General features: G+C 37.9%; 2 protein-coding genes across 3 annotated transcripts in view; one reads left to right on the forward strand and one right to left on the reverse strand.

Annotated features, from left to right (window-relative positions):
• The window catches only part of LOC132796131 (tyramine beta-hydroxylase), a 63,593-nt gene extending 54,243 nt beyond the window's left edge, over positions 1 to 9,350 (reverse strand). The window contains exon 1 of one of the 2 annotated variants that reach the window (XM_060807186.1): positions 8,981 to 9,350. The gene's annotated coding sequence lies outside the window, so the exon portion shown is untranslated. Of the gene's footprint in view, positions 1 to 8,827; positions 8,862 to 8,980 lie in introns of those variants that run through there. The other variant, XM_060807185.1, reaches the window with a different exon arrangement.
• Positions 9,351 to 12,270: 2,920 nt separating this feature from the next.
• Positions 12,271 to 16,271, forward strand: LOC132796506 (dystrotelin). The gene is made up of 7 exons (XM_060807698.1): positions 12,271 to 12,657; positions 12,713 to 12,944; positions 13,008 to 13,858; positions 14,702 to 14,777; positions 15,013 to 15,130; positions 15,223 to 15,358; positions 15,426 to 16,271. Exons 1-7 carry the CDS (start codon positions 12,396 to 12,398, stop codon positions 15,806 to 15,808), a joined length of 2,058 nt encoding a protein of 685 aa, XP_060663681.1. The 5' UTR covers positions 12,271 to 12,395; the 3' UTR covers positions 15,809 to 16,271.
• Positions 16,272 to 16,424: the final 153 nt, after the last annotated feature.

Genomic DNA, 16,424 nt, shown 5'->3' on the forward strand with positions numbered 1-16,424 from the left:
CATCGATTCCAAATATACACAAGTACTCTGTAGTAATTATCTAAATTTTAGTGAGATTTTAAATAAAATGTAGATATTGATGCTTAATAAATACTATATAGTAATTATTTATATTTTAAACAGATTTTAAATAAAATGTAGATATCGATTCTAGTAATTATCTTAACTTTAAGGAAATAATAATTCCAATAAAATGTAGACATCGATTTTAAATAAAATAAAGATATCTATAGTTCCTAAGGACTTGCCAATTTTTTGTGTCTATTTTAATGCAGCGACTCCACTGTGCTCCACAGTGCGTTGCTGACATCGCAGCCATTTGTACTACTGTCGTTGGTGTGCCTGCATATTTGCTTTATGAATGTGTTTACCAGCAAACTTTTACACAATTGCGTTAGGGGTGGGCGATGGGGTGTGGGGTGTGGAGTGAGAGTGCTTGAAAAGGGATGAGAGATGTACAGGAGAGAGGGGGGAGGAGGGGAATGCTGCTGCGAAAGTGCCAACACTCGCATTAATGACAACAAGTACAACAACAAAGGACAACAGCAATTACAAATAACAGCAACAAGAACAATTGTAAGCCTGCTACAGCTCAATTAACTATCTGAACAGCCGGACTTGCACACTCATACAGTGAGTGTATATATATGTGTGTGTGTGTGTGTGTGTGTGTGTGTCGGTGTCTGTGTCTGTTGCGTGTAGTATGTATTTTACCTCACACACGCGTAATTACGATTATTCTGGCAATTACGTAGAATGCAATTGCAATTGCATATGCTTAATATTATTTAACCTGTAAGTTTGCCCTGTCAATTGTGCACGCCTCCATATCGAATGCAATGTGTGTATGTTCGTGTCTGTGTGTGTGTGATTGAGTGCGCTTGCCTGTGTGTGTCAGGTAAATGAAATAATACAACAACAAAAAAAATGCGTCAATTATTTACACATGCAGACACTGAGACAATGCAAAATGAGCAACTAGCAAATGATATTTTATGTCACCCAGCATCGCCTAATAAATACACGTGAGTGTGCATCTCTGTGTGTGTGTGTGTGTGTGTGTGTGTGTGTGTGTGAATATACAAAATATTGTGTCAACCCTTTTTACCACTTCCCTCTTTAAATGATGAATACCATTTGCAGTCGCAGAAAGTGAAATTCATGGAATCAAGTACAAAAACTTAATACTCAAAAAACTTAGCATACTTTTTTGGGCAAACAACAACTTTAACCGACATATTAATTATTATACAGTTGCTTATACTGAGAAATAATTTTGTATTTAAAGGAAAGTTCTCTTAGGTTAATATTGCATAAATTTCAAGATTTTATAGTAATCTGTCTAATTTTGAAACTTAGAAATAGTTGTTTTTTTAAATATTTATGTTTATTGATTACTCTTTTAATTAAATAGAGCGTTCTTTATTGGGCACGAGCTAGCTTTAACCGCCACATTAATTATTATGCAGACGCTTATAGTGACAAAATATAGGGGAGAAGATATTGTAGTTCTCTATATATTTAGTTTAATTATGCGGAAACTTTAGTATTGTTTATTTATTTTATATTTATATATTTATTTATATTTATATATGGGCATTTCTCAAAGTCGCGAACGTACGTTCGTACGAGATAAATTAGAAAAATAAAATCGAAAACAAACGTTTCCTGAAACTTTTTTTTTACTCTTCGATAGCATTTGTTTAGCTCTTTGGTTAGTGTAAATTATGGGGCTTATCGATTTTTAATTTTCATAATATTGTCAAAAAAACATGCGGTCGCGAACGTACGCAAAATGGAAGTTAACTTTGGCTTAATAGAGTAAAATGCAAAACTCTGCGAATTGAGACGGAATATTTTAAAGAAATAACTTTACATTTAAAATAGAATCATGTAGCTTTCTATTAAGTCTACTCCCAAGAAAATATCTCCATTTATTTATTTTTAATTTAATTAAGTTCCGGTCGCGAACGTACGGTCGCGAACGTACGATTTTTCCATGTTGTTTTATTTATTAAATTTTTATTTTTACCACAACTTTTTTTTATTAATAACTTTTTATTTCATAAAAACAAACGGATTTAACTCAATTTAATGTGTCTAATAACATTTAAAAGCATAAAAAATAAATTTTTATTAAATATGAAAAATGTACTGAAATTTATTAATAGCAAGAAAAATATGTAATAAATAATAAGTAATAACTAACAAGTAATAAGTAACTGCAAACGACATAGTTTTCAAAACAAAAACAAAAAAAAATTTTTTTAAATCCATGCGACGCTAGTAAAATCGACATAGGCTTATAGGTAAGGTCGCGAACGTACGCTACTTTGACAATCAATAAAAAGATTGGTTTGAGTAACCCCAACGATTTTTATATTTTTAATATATATACCAAAATCACTTAACACGAGAAGTTTCATTCACCTGCTTGCACTTATTGCGGAGCAATTACAATAAAATGATGTTTTTGGTCGCGAACGTACGATTTGAACATAGATAAGAAGCAAAATAAAAATAAACAGTTAATTGAACATATTTTCGCTCACTTTGCATTTTTTATCTTATTATTGGATTGCTATTAAGAGATTTGGTAGAAAAAATGCAAACATATCTTATGATTTTCTTGTGAAATAATTAATCAAAAAAATGCATACAAAAGGAGCTAAAAGTGAAAAAATTACATTTTTTCAGTTTGCAGGCAAATTTTTTTATAAAAACAACCGAGATATGCTACGGATCCATTGTATTATAAAAATTTGGATATTTCTTTATGACATTATACAAAAAAATACGATGAATGTGAAGATTTTTTTTTTCGGTCGTGGTTTACCTTTCTTTGAGAATTGCCCATATACATATATTTAATAAGTTCTTTTTATAAACTATAACACACTTTATTGGGCACGTGTTAACTTTAACCGCCGCATTAATTATTATAAAGTGTATATAGTGGAGTTTTTTTATGTATTTAGCTTAATATTGGCTAAACTTTGGGAATGTATTATAATCTGCCGAATTTTTAAGCCAAGAACGATTTCTTATTAAATTATTTATATTTTTATATTACTAGAAACTTGTCTTTATTGGGCAATGCTTTCGAATCCTATGAATAAGTTATTTAATAACGCATTAAATAAGAGAGCACATAATGTGATAAGGAGATTTGATTAAAATTTTTTAATTTTGAGACATTTTATTGACTTTTTACAATGTCTCAAATTTATAACGGTTAATCAAAATTCAAGCCTCCCTATTTCTAATTATAGAAATAAAAAATAAGGTTTTTCAAAGTTCTTGGACTTTTGCTGAAACGCTTAAATATGTTTTATGAACGCGAAATGAGTTTCCATGAAAGTTTGCCATTTGCTCTGGCACAAAGCATAAAAAACAATCCTTGAAACGTAAATTGACATTTGTTGCAAAGTTCCGTTGAAACGTGCAACAAAAGAAAATGCGTCTCATTGCAATTGATTAAAGCAAAGAAAGAAAGCAAAAAAAAAAAAGTAAAGTCAAAAGTCATTCTCATGTATTTTAGAAGTAGAAGTAGAACGTTGACACACATAAGTTTTGAAAGTAAATGTTTGAAATGAATGTATGTATGTTCATGCAACAATTATAATGTTACTTGCAACAAGAAGGGCGTGTCTGTAGTTTATCTCTCTCTGGCTTAAATAACCGATAGACGATAGACAATAAATCGAATGTGCAGCACAATTGACGTCGACATCGTCGTCTAGTGTATTAAATTATGCAGAAGACAGCGCAGCCAGTTGTGGCACTCAATCATCGATGCAATCTAACCAATTTGCGAGCACACACGCACACACACACACACACACACACACACACCCGCATCCAAACATGCATAGATGAGTGTGATTGAGATTGATCTGTGTTTATGTTAACCCGCATCGCGACGTTGCGACGTTGCGACGCTTGGCGGCAGTTGCCAAAATTTTGGCATCATGCTCAGCCACATCAACATCAGCAGCGGCATCGACAAGCGACATGCCACATGCCACATGCGGCACATGCTGCTGCATACTTCATGCTGCAAAAGTATCTGTGCAATGTTTGCACTTGCAACTCGCGTGTTTTGCATGGCAGACAAAGTTTTCGCTATGCCATGCCATGACTCTCGACTCTCAACTCGACTCCGTTTTGCTGCCACCACAGATACATTGTGATTTTCACTCCTCCCCCTCCACCTCCTTCTCCACGCAATTGTTTTGACCGTGCCCCCAACAGTTTGCAACACCGTCAAACGTCTGATGTCTGACGTTTGTGCATTTCGCTTACGCCGTAAAATAAGTTCGAGCTGTCATAATGTTACAGAGTTGCAACAGCGCGCTCTAGAGTAACGTGCAACGTGCAATGTGCAATGTGCAACGTGCAACATGCTACGAGTCTCGCATTTCACTTTCACAACAACTTTCCAACAACTGTGTGTTTGTGTGTGTCTGGCAAGCAAAGAGTAGATAAAAAATTCATGAAATACATCAAGCAACAACGACAACGTCAACGACAAACGATGACAACAACGACAACGACAAAGGGGCAACAACTACAAATAACTGCGATAGAGAGATGAAGATGAAGATGAAGATGAAGATGACGCCACTTTTGGAGCATTTTGCTGGCCCGTTTGCCCAAAAGTATGCAATGACTATCAAATAAATATGCAGCGATTTGTATTCAAATGATGCTCACTGCGCTGCTCTCCTCTCCAACAATAAAAACAAGTAAGAAAGCTACAGTCGAGTGTACTTGACTGTGAGATACCCGCTACCCATTTTGAATAAAAATAATAATTTTTGCGGTATTATTCTCAAAATATACCAAATATACTGCAAAAAATACTAAAAATATACCAAATGGTATATGTGGTATATCGATATAGTACCGCATTCAAAATATACCATAGACGGCACAATATACCAGATTTTCAGCCAAAGCAACTCAGACCCCTAGTAAGTAGGCGTTTTTGCCCATACAAAAGTATTTCTTTAATTACTTCCACAATTTTTTTCTGATCGCAACTAAATTTTCAGGGATCATAACTACTATAGTTATTACTATATATGCCAAAATTCGTAACTCTAGCTTTAAAATTACGCTTCTTATTCGATTTTTTTGATTTGCAGGGGCGGAAGTGGGCGTGGCAAAAAATTTGAAACAAACTTGATCTGCGTGCAAACATAACAAATGCTGTCGAAAAAAAATTATAGCTCTATCTCTTATAGTCTCTGAGATCTAGGTGTTCATACGGACAGACGGACAGACGGACGGACACACAGACGGACATTGCTGTATCGTCTCGGCTGTTGACGCTGATCAAGAATATATATACTTTATAGGGTCGGAGATGCCTCCTTCTACCTGTTACATACATTTCCTGCCGGCACAAAGTTATAATACCCTTCTACCCTAGCGGGTATAAAAAACAACAGAAAATAACGGAAAAGAAGAGCAAATATACCCTGCAACAACTACAACAATGTGTGGCATGCACTCACGCTTTTTATGCGGCACTTCTGAACGAAACAACTCGTGGAATTCCTTAAGGTTCTGCGCTGTTATGAGCACTTCAAATGGACTCATTGGAATGCCCAGCAATAAACGACTGCACAAATGGGGTATGCACGAATGGACTATAAACAAGATTTCAATTATTATATACTTATTCCAAAGTACTTTAATCTGCACAAAGATTTTAATTGCATTACTGATAATCAAATAAAATTGAAGAATTAGAAAAATAACATCTTCTACTGCTAAAAACTTAGTACAAAAAAACATAAATAAATAATAATTATGATATTTAATTTTTCTATTTAAACTTGTCTTCCTTCTATATAAATTATGCTTGATGAAAATCATAAGCAAGAATATTATTTGAAAATGAAATAACAACTGAAACAAGTAGGAAAGCTACGGTTGAGAGTGCTCGACTGTGAGATACCCAATTTTAATAAAAACAAAACAATCTTAAAATATACCCAACCAATTTACCACAAAAATACTTAAACATATATTTGGTAGATTGATATACCGCAAAAATACTAAAATGTATATTTGGTATATTGATATAGCACTACATTTAAAATATACCATTATTCATTAAATATACTAAATTTTGTATACCACGAAAATACTAAAATATATATTAGATATATAGAAAGTCCTAAACTATATCAACGAAGACCCGTAGTAACTAAGCGTTTATCCCAAAATAAAAAAAGGATTTTTTAAATAACATAACAAATAAAAATACTTCATAATTTGATTGCATCCAAACAATGCCAAATTATTAAGTTCTCTTATATGATCTTAGATAAAGAATTCGATTAATCTTAAATCAAATGAAAAAAATCTAATATAATAGAAATAAATAAATAAAATAACAAATAAATAAATACATATGAAATTAACTATTGAAAGGTCATAGATATAAAAAATTCAGTTTAGAAAATATCATAAAAAGTTCTGACAAATTTTACCAACTTTTTCCATAATATCTCTAACAAAAGCAACTACAACTTTTGCCTCTCCGCACTAATTACATGTAATGCTCAAATACACTGCTCTCTGGCTAAATCAACGCAATAATAATGTTGAATACCAAAGAAATTTGCGTCTGTTGAAATGAAATCAATGCGAAAGTTAAAAATGAAATTAGTTGGGAAACCCATAAAACCGAACCACAATGAGAAACTTGCTGTTGCTGTTGCACAAAACTCAAGGATACGGTACAACAGTAAAAGATAGCAGCTTTTCTGAGACGCCGGAGTCTTTTAACACAAGGATGAGCTGCGGCATGAAGAGAGAGATGAGAGCATTGAAAATTGCACCCCAAAGGCTTAACTCAACACAAAATGGCAGCACTTGGCGCTGTCGGAAAATTCATTAAAATGCAATATGTAAACTCAAATTGATATAGAAATATGTGGCAAAAGGTTGGGAAAAGGAAAAGGTTGCCACCTCTCGCTTCTTGTCGGTTTCTCGCCACTTGCCACTTGCCACTTGCCACTAGCCTTCGTCTTTGCCACCTCTTCTCGCACACATTCTTTGGCACATCAACAAAGCAAATACGCTGCGGGCTGTCTATCGAAGTTAACCGGGATATGGACACGGACACGGACACGGACTCGGATACGGATACGGATACGGCAAACAGCAACGTCGACGACGTCGACGACGACGAATACTAGAGTTGGCCCACTGACGAAGCAAGTAAGCCAAATCAATTGCAAGGCCATATAAGAGTGCAAGGGAAATCTAATAGAAAGTTCAGCAAGCACCGCAAACCAGTAAAATTCCATTGACTGTGGCACAGGAACGTTGAAGCTCGCTTGGGTTGCTCGCTTCGTTGCCTGGTCGAGTCTCTCACAGTTTTCCAGAGTCTGGGTCTGATAACTCCTGTGTGTGTGTGTGTGTGTAAAGAGGGGGGGAGGAAGGTTCTTGTGTTTGGGTTTGGGTTTGGGGCAAACATTTGCAATGGCTGCCAGGCAAAATAGCTAAACATTTTTCGCAGGTAACTTTTTAATTAAAGCTGATGCCAGCTGAGACAAGCTTCTGCTCTTTGCGACACACAGCACAACCAACAACCAACAAGAACAACAACAACAATAACAAGAGACGACACGACACGAGAAAGAGAGTCAACAACATTTTTGCCCGTCCGACTTGCAAAAGTCTTGGCAAGTTTTTTTGCCGGTTTCTGTGGCTCTCGATTATGTTATTGCCATATATCCCTACTCTTGAATATTTGATTACTTTTATTTCAATTTCAAATTCTCAGTAAAAGAAAAAAAACCGTTTACATTTTGTCGGTTCTGTATATTTGATATGAATGTCTATTGCCATTTCGTTTGGCAGTAATTGAAATAATTCTCAAATGCCCACAAAATGGAAAAGGCTTGCAAATGCCACATTTTAAATGACATACACAAAATGCATTCTAAAATCCCTCAAGTTGCGACGACGACAACAACAGCAACAACTGTCAATTAATCGGCAATTTTGTCCCTTTGCGAGAACATTGAAATATTTTGATAAAAGATATTTCAATTTCGTATTTCAATTAAATGTCATTTGCTGACTGAGTTTAAATGCATTTCAAACAGTCGCTTTTAATTTCAACATTGAATTATTTCAAGTCAAGAACCGATGCTGCAATTTTCTCATCAACTCGGAAATCATAAATACAAAGTTGGAAAAATAAAAGCGAAAATACACAACAGACAACACAGCAAATTTGCTCAACCTGCTCAACTAAATGATATTATAGAATTCCACAAAAAAAAGATTGTTAATATTTTAACAGAATTTGAAGTATATGATTTAATTGCCAAAAGTAAGACTCTTTTATATCTGATATAATTTCTACGCAGTGCCTTTGGCCTATGTGTTTGTACAATAGCAGAAAGTTATTAAATTTTTTATCGAGCACACAAACAATTCTTGTAGACCACAAATCGAAACCACAATTTCTAAAAGCTCAAACTGTAATTCGCATTTTATACCCTGTAAATATTTTAATAATGCTTGCAGAGAAAAATTAAATATTTTTAAAACGCGAGCAAATGCTCGATGGCAAAATACCCGAACCGGTAAAGGTTAACCGCTTAAATGAAACGGTAATGTACCAAAATGTATTTAATGCAAGCTTAGTTGCCACAATTTGGTATATTTATACCAAAATCGTTACTCGAAAATTTTGCAAAATAAAGTTCGCTACATTTTCTGCTACCCAGATGCAATAGACTTAACATACTTAAATGACGGGTATAAAAAGCGGTCGTCACTCGCATCAACTTACCAACGCACAGTAACAACAACAACAACAACAGCAACATCGGTAGTAATGACGAACAACACAATAAGAGCAGCACAACTTGACCACTGTCCACGTGCCAACGCGTGCGAATGTGTCCCCATCGCAATGGTTGTACAATTGTACATACATACATACACAGATATTTTCAGTTGCTTCCTCTTCTCTTCTCACGCTCTGGTTCTTTTCCTCCTGAGCCTTGTGCTGTTGTCGTTGTTGCTGTAGCTGCTGCTGCCGCCATTATTATTTGTCGTTGTTGTTGTTTTCATTTTTATTGCCCGGCAGCCACATGCGAAGCGAAGAGAGAGAGTATAGACGACGAAGCTGCTGGACGCTGCTTGTTTGCACTGTCCACAACTAATTGGATTGGCAGCGGTCATTCAGCAACGAACAGCAATCGCCAGGCGTGTTTTAATGTTTGTCCACTCGCTCACTTGTTCACCCGGCCATGATAAATTGAAATGCGCAAAAATTAAAAGCCAATGTACATTGTACAATTAAAATTGTCGCTTGACCGCCGACGCCATATTATTTCAGCGCACTCGTTGCAAAAACTGTCGATCACAACTATCGATATTATCGCCTTGCGATATTTTCACAATTTGTGGCTCATTGATGGATCGATGTATTTGCAATTTATCGCTTATGCATACCGATATTTTTTATTTGCTGCAACTTTGCATACATTGAAGCATACAAAGAAAATGCTAATCTAAAATATTAAGCCATCGCGTCGATCGCACTTCGCTGCAAACAGGTAATCGCACTAAAATTCATACATATGCAGGTATGCGCATATATTGTATGCATATGCGCATGCATATGAGATTAGCCAACACTAACAAACACCCAGATTCATACTTGATGAAGTGATAATTGCACAGAGAGTGAAAAGGACGGCACAGACTCCAAATTAGACAGTGCTGGTTAGCGTTCCCATTAACGCTAACGAGCAACGTATGTAGCCGAGCCAGGAGTTCAAGCTCCTGCTCTATGTCTACTTGTTGTGCGCGACAATTGGGCAAAAAAAGCAGCTTCAAGTTGTGTGTGTCCTGCAGTGTTATTTTTTTATTTAAACAGAAATGTAAAGAGAAATTGAATGCTCAGGGCGCTGTGGGTGTCGTTCGTCGTCGTAATGCTTGAGACTTTGCCAAACGCAACGGAAGCTGCAACTGAAGTGTGGGAAAGGGGGGCGTAACGCGGTAGGCAAGTTTGTTGCAAAATGTGCAGCAGGCAAAGAGAAAAGAAAACAAAACAAAAACAACAAAGCAAAAAAGAAAACTTTAAAAGTTGCACAGAAACAAATCGTTTTGCGGATTGAAAGCGACAGGGTGCAAGACAGAGAGAGAGAGAGAGAGAAAGCGAATGAAAGCGGAGTCAGCTGACCAAGGGACGGCAGACAGGTTGGCAGGGCCGGTGCAGGGTAGGGCTGGCATTGGCTTCATCAAAACATTTCGCAACGTCGCTTCGTTTTAATGGCAGCAGCAAGCCAAGCCCAAGTCGGGGTCCATCAGACGCGTCGATGGCAACGGGAGCGACAACAACGAGAATGAGAACGACCTTTTGTTGCTTAATTGGCGCTCTGGCCGGCAGAGGTTGGCTATACACTGACGGAAATTGCTGTTGCAAAATGTGACAATACATCAAATATCAACAGCAACTGCAGAGTTGTCAATTTGGCAGATCTCACGTTTATTTTAAAACCCCATCCTAATTGCATGATCAATATGTACATTTATAAACAAATGCTTTCATCCTTTCATTTTTTCTGTTATGATGGTTTATTTTTTTCGTTAAATGTTTGCCTTCGTTTTCGCTTTACTTTCTGCAGGAAATCAATTAGAATTAGGGAACTTTTTAAATATTCTATAAAAATGTACATATACTATTAAATTTTAACATACTTAATAAGCTTTATCGTTTTTAGGTTCTCTTTGTGATGATTCTTATTGTGAAAAATGTTTGGCTTCTTAACCTCCAGTTTTTTTCTTGTGGTAGTTGGCAACACTGATCACAGCATCGACATTTCGCCGCGTGTTAGAAGCATTCGTTCACGTCCAGTTCGCCATTTGCATTCCGGCCATTGCCATTGTCCTGCGACGTCGTGGTGGGCGTTGAATGTTGGGAGTTTTGTACGTGTGTGTGTGTGTGTGTGTGTGCGCGCCACATAACTTGGCAACCAGGCATCCTCAATGCGGCCATTGTGTATGGGCGCAAAAAGGAGATGGCACGACAAGAAGTGCGAGAGGAAGAAAGAGCGAAAGAGATGGCGCGCAAAATACGTAATCACAACAAGAGCAGCGCAGCAGGCGTCAGGAATGACAGCAACAAAACAATGTGGCAAATGTGCAACGTGAGCCGTTGGCACGTTGGCAGCTGCCCCCAAGCTGGAGCAAGCAAATGGACCTAAAGGGGGGGAGAGAGGGTGGCGGTCATTGCAGTTATGTCACATGGCTGACTTAATTCATTCATTTAGACGGAGACGACGACGACAACGACTCTGCCACTGACTCTGACAATTGTAGGTGTTGCGTCCTCTGTCATTTCGCGACGCAGTGCAGCAGAGGACAACAACAACAAAGAGAAGAGCCGGCAGTCAGTGGAGAGCCATTATGGCAGCAGACATTGTCAATGGCTGGGACACTGGCGAATTATTATTGCCTGGCGCAGGCAGTTGGATGCCAACGTTGCTCCCATCCCCCTTCTTATCAACCAAACTGCTTGTCATTGTTCCTCCATAGTCGACTCGGAGCATGTAAATGCAAGTGTATTAGTATGCATGTGTATTTGTGGCTGTATATGTGTGTGGATGACATGTGTGCTCCATCTTGTTATGACATTTGAACCATTTCTCGCGCAGGTAACAACTAGGGATGGGCAACCATTTGTCAGCTAGTCAATCAGTAGCTGCTGCTGTTGTTCCTGCTGCTGCATACTTTCCTCCATTCCTTATTGCCTTGCCATGCATTTTAATCATATGCATGACAAGTGAAGGCTGCTGCAGGTATGTATGTAGTTTTCAGATGTTTAATAAATTTAAAATGTATGCACGCGACGTGTAACGGCACTTTTCAATGACAACTGATCGCACTTCGCTCTAAAAATATACGAAATACCAAAAATAGCTATGTGAAATAATGGTCACACACCGCAGATAGTTTGGACATAGGGCAATTATCGATAACGATCGATGGAAGGCAGGCAACGTTCATTAATTAATATTAATATTCTATTCTGTAATTGATTTAAATTAAAACTTACTTAAATCCTATAATTTGTAATCATGTAATAAATACAACATGCATTAAATGGTTTTAAATGCACGACCAACCAGATTTAAATCGCAACGGCTACTTTTAGCGCTAGCTGGCAGCACTGCAGTGTGGCCGAGCGCTTGCGCAACAGCGTTGCCACCCAATTAGTTCAAATTTGACTTTTGCGCTAACGAACGTCGTGGAAAACGCAAAGAACGCGCAAAAAGGAAAAAAACCGACGCTAGAAATTTAATATTTTTTACAATTTCAAACAATTATTTTATGCAAAAGTGATAAGAATGGTGGGCTCAACACAACAACAACAGATGACAACAATGCGCACAAGCGCCGCAGCCGTGGCAGCAGCAGCCTTGACAAACAACAAAGGACAACAGGCAGAGAAGCAACAGGCGCAACAACAACAACAACAGCAGCAGCAGCAACAAGTGAGCTCGAGTTTGTTGGAAATAATGGCAAAATTGCAAACGGATTATGGCAATTACAAATACACCGTCTATCGCTGTGCCAGTAAATTTGTCGCGCTACAGAAAATCTTTCACAGTAAGTTCAGTTAATAAGACAAACACTATAAATGCTAATTCAAAATGCTTGACAGCCAGCAAAATACCCTATAAATTGGTCTTGGCCATTTTGGAGCGTCACGGCATGAACGTAACCGGCGGCAATTGCAACGTGCAGCTGATGGTGCCGCCCTTCCAGTTGACATCGCTATTGCATGACATTTATTTCGCATGCGAGAAGTTGGGACATTTTAGCAAAACGCCCAACTATCAGCTGGACACAGCCAGCGGCATTTTGGCCAATTTCTTTTGGAACATTTACGATCCGTGAGCACAATTTAGATTCGCTTTAATACTTGCACTCAATTACAACATCATTTTTACTTTTAGCCAACGACGCCATTCGATCTCGCTGCTCGAGATTAAGGTCACTTTTTTGCTGCTCTGCAAACTTTATAGCAGCGAGCACATGGTTGGCGATTTCTTTCAACTGCTCGTCGATGTCAAGTCACAATGTGTCTCGCGCTACACCTTCGAGCAGTTGCTGCTCACCATAAGCAAACTGTTGAGCTATCTGGGCGAGGGCAAAGCGTATGGCTCACATAATTTGCCCACTGTGATGGCACAATGTTTCGCTCGGTGTCATCATGGTGTTGCCGGTTTGACGGAGCAACAGTTTCACAATTTGTGGACACAAACGCAAACACGCTTCCTCATTTATGGCAATCTATTAGCGCTGGTGAAACGCATCGAGGATACCGAACATTTGATACACAGCAATCCCTGTGCCGGTTGTCGCATGCCACACATCATTGGCATACGCTTTAAGTGTCAACTTTGTCGCGATGTTTCGCTCTGCATGCCGTGCTTTGCCGCCGCTGTGCCTGTGGCCGGCAAGCATGAGTTGTCGCATCGCATGTGCGAGGTCTTTGGCGAGGATCAGCCGCGTCCCAAGCGTTGGACACACTATTTGGCACAGCTCTGCGGCTGGTTTGCCTACGCCCAGAAGTCGCAGCGTGCTGCCGACGAGGAGGAGGAACGACGTGGCTTTTGCAATGCCCAGGAGAGTGGCAACGGCGTGGGACAAACATCCGGCAGCAGCACGGCCACCGAATTGGCCTCGATTCCGGTGGAGACGCGTAGCATGCGCAGCAATTCGACGCTGCGCTTAAAGTCGCCGAGCAACGAGAAAACTGAGAAGGCTGAAAAAGCTGCACAAGCGCCAACTCAACAGGAACTCTGTATGAACTCTTTTTATATGACGTACTTCTTTAAAATCTATTTAGGAACAGCTTTGTTCACTTTGCAAATGTTAATTGCGATTTTTTAGGCTCTTCAATTTCAATTCAATTGAATACTCTGAACAGCTTTCTTGGCTACTTTCGAGTAATTAACTTTAAGTATTTCAAATGTCCGTTGACTTGTGAATTTTGCAACTCCTTTCTCGGTATTTCTCAAGTATTTAATTTGAACAATTTCCAATGCACCTTGACTTGAGATTTGAAAACTGCCTTTTTGGCGATTATCAAGTTGTTAACCTTGCAAATGTCATTAGTAAATTCTTCTCAACTCGGTCTTAGACGATTGTCAAGTTGTTTTCGCAGTTGTTGACAAAGCGTGTGAAGAATTCACCTAATTTCTATAGATTTTAATTTAATTTCAACTTAATTTATTCTAAATTATTTCTTATTTCTTAACACATATCTCTTCTCTGCCTTTTTTGACTGTGACCACTAAAGTCATGTCTTAACTTCCTCTTTGGCGATTCTCAAGTAGTTTTCGTAGTAGTTTAAAGAGAATGTGAAAAATTCGATTTATTAGAAGAGATTTCAATTCAATTTCAACTTGGTATATCTACAATAATTGCTAATTTCCTTACACATAAATCTTCTCTGCCTTTTTTGGCTTATAGGTTCCTTAACTGTGACTACTAAAGTCGTCTCCTTACCTTCAACCCTCTTTTCGACGATTCTCAAGTTGTTTTCGAAGTTGTTAACAATGAGTGTGAATAGTTTGCTCAATTTCAATAGATCTCAATTTTAGCTCAGTTTATCTTAAATAATGATTTTCTATTTTTTTTACAGGCTCTTTGACTGGCCTCGCTAGCAATGCCTCAGAACGTTTGCAGTCGATCATCGATCGCGTTTTACAGCAGAATGCGTAAGTTGTTGGTTTCTACAAAAATGTATATAACAATAATCACATTCATTTACGTGATTTATCTGAAATTAGAGCTATATAGATTTTTGATGAATATGTACATAAGAGTTTCATGGAATTTATGACTTGGAAATAATCCAATATCTCAAATAGAACTGCAGAAATTGGCTCCTAAATGCAGCAACATAATTAGTAAAGAATTTTTATAACAATACTTACTTTTTCACTTCTCTAGCAAACTGGAAACCCAACTGCAATTGCTGCCGAGCACATCGAGCGCTGAAATTTCCGATTTCCTCAGCGCTCATCAGCGGTTTCTGCTGCAAATCATTGAGGACATGCGACAGCTGTCGGTGCGTAAAACACAAACGAATCATTCACAAAACCAAATTCATATTTTTTCCTATGCATACATCTATAAACCATCTTTTTATTCTATACACAGCGCGCTTCATCAGCTGCGCCATTGATCAGCTCCACATTCCTGAATGCCAGCACTCCTCAACGTCTGCCCCTGACCACAACTCAACCCCCCATCTATGACATATATGCTCCAGTGGGCGCCAACTTGACGCACTCCAGTAAGCAACTAACTCTCTCCCGCTCATCGTTGAAAGACTTAAATTTCAATCCAACTTTCTCTTTTAGTCAATGGCGCTGAATTAAATCGCACCTATTTGGAGGCCAACAAATCGGATTATTCACTGAGCGATGTTAGCTTGTGGTTCGATCAGCGTCGCTCGAGTGTTCTGCAACCGCCTCCTGGTTCGCAGCCAGCGCCGTTGTCGCTGCCCATGCCGTTGGGTGCGCTGTTGGAGCAGTCAATCAATGTGGATATGCGTGATACGGAGATGGCCAACTTTAAGCTGCTGCTGCACAAGGTCAAGGAGATCGTTGAGGATTCGTATAGCGACAATGCTGAACTGTCGGCGGCCACACAAAATCTGGAGAATGTGCTCGACAACATCATCAAGACCGAGGAGCAGCAACGACGCAGCATTGGAAGCACGAAATTGGAACAAGATGTGTGAATGTGTGAATGAAAATGCCAACAAAACAAGTGCAGTTAATATGATCGTGTATTATATTATTATTAAGATTGACAATAATCATCGAGATTACATTAAACAACTAAGCAGACAATATATAAAATACAATTAAGTAGGATTTTTAAACTTGGCTATTTGTTGACAAATTAATGCAGTTGCATTTCTTGACGAATTTCACAATAACTATAAAATTATGTTTATATAATTATAGTATTAAGATTTAACTTGACACACTAAATGTTGCTTCTTCACAATTTGACGCTAGTGACAAGTTGTTATAGACGCAAAGTTCTTCCACTTTAACAGCTGCCTACATCCTTTGGGGTATACTCGTTTATTTATACCTCTTTGTGATTGATTTGATTAGCAAGCTGCCTTCTTCCGTCCCACAAATTTTTTGTATAGCATTTAAGACTGTTAATAAAGATATGAATTTGATATGTACACCCAAGAACTTTAGTATATGTTTCTTTGTTACTAACACAATTAATTGTAGATTATAATTTACGGAAAAAGTTACTCTAACATAAATAATATTAAATTCCAGCAACTAATTTTTTACTCCAGAGATCAGTTGCTCCAATTTATTATTATTATT

The sequence above is a fragment of the Drosophila nasuta genome, chromosome X (assembly GCF_023558535.2).
Source record: "Drosophila nasuta strain 15112-1781.00 chromosome X, ASM2355853v1, whole genome shotgun sequence".
Taxonomy (NCBI): domain Eukaryota; kingdom Metazoa; phylum Arthropoda; class Insecta; order Diptera; family Drosophilidae; genus Drosophila; species Drosophila nasuta.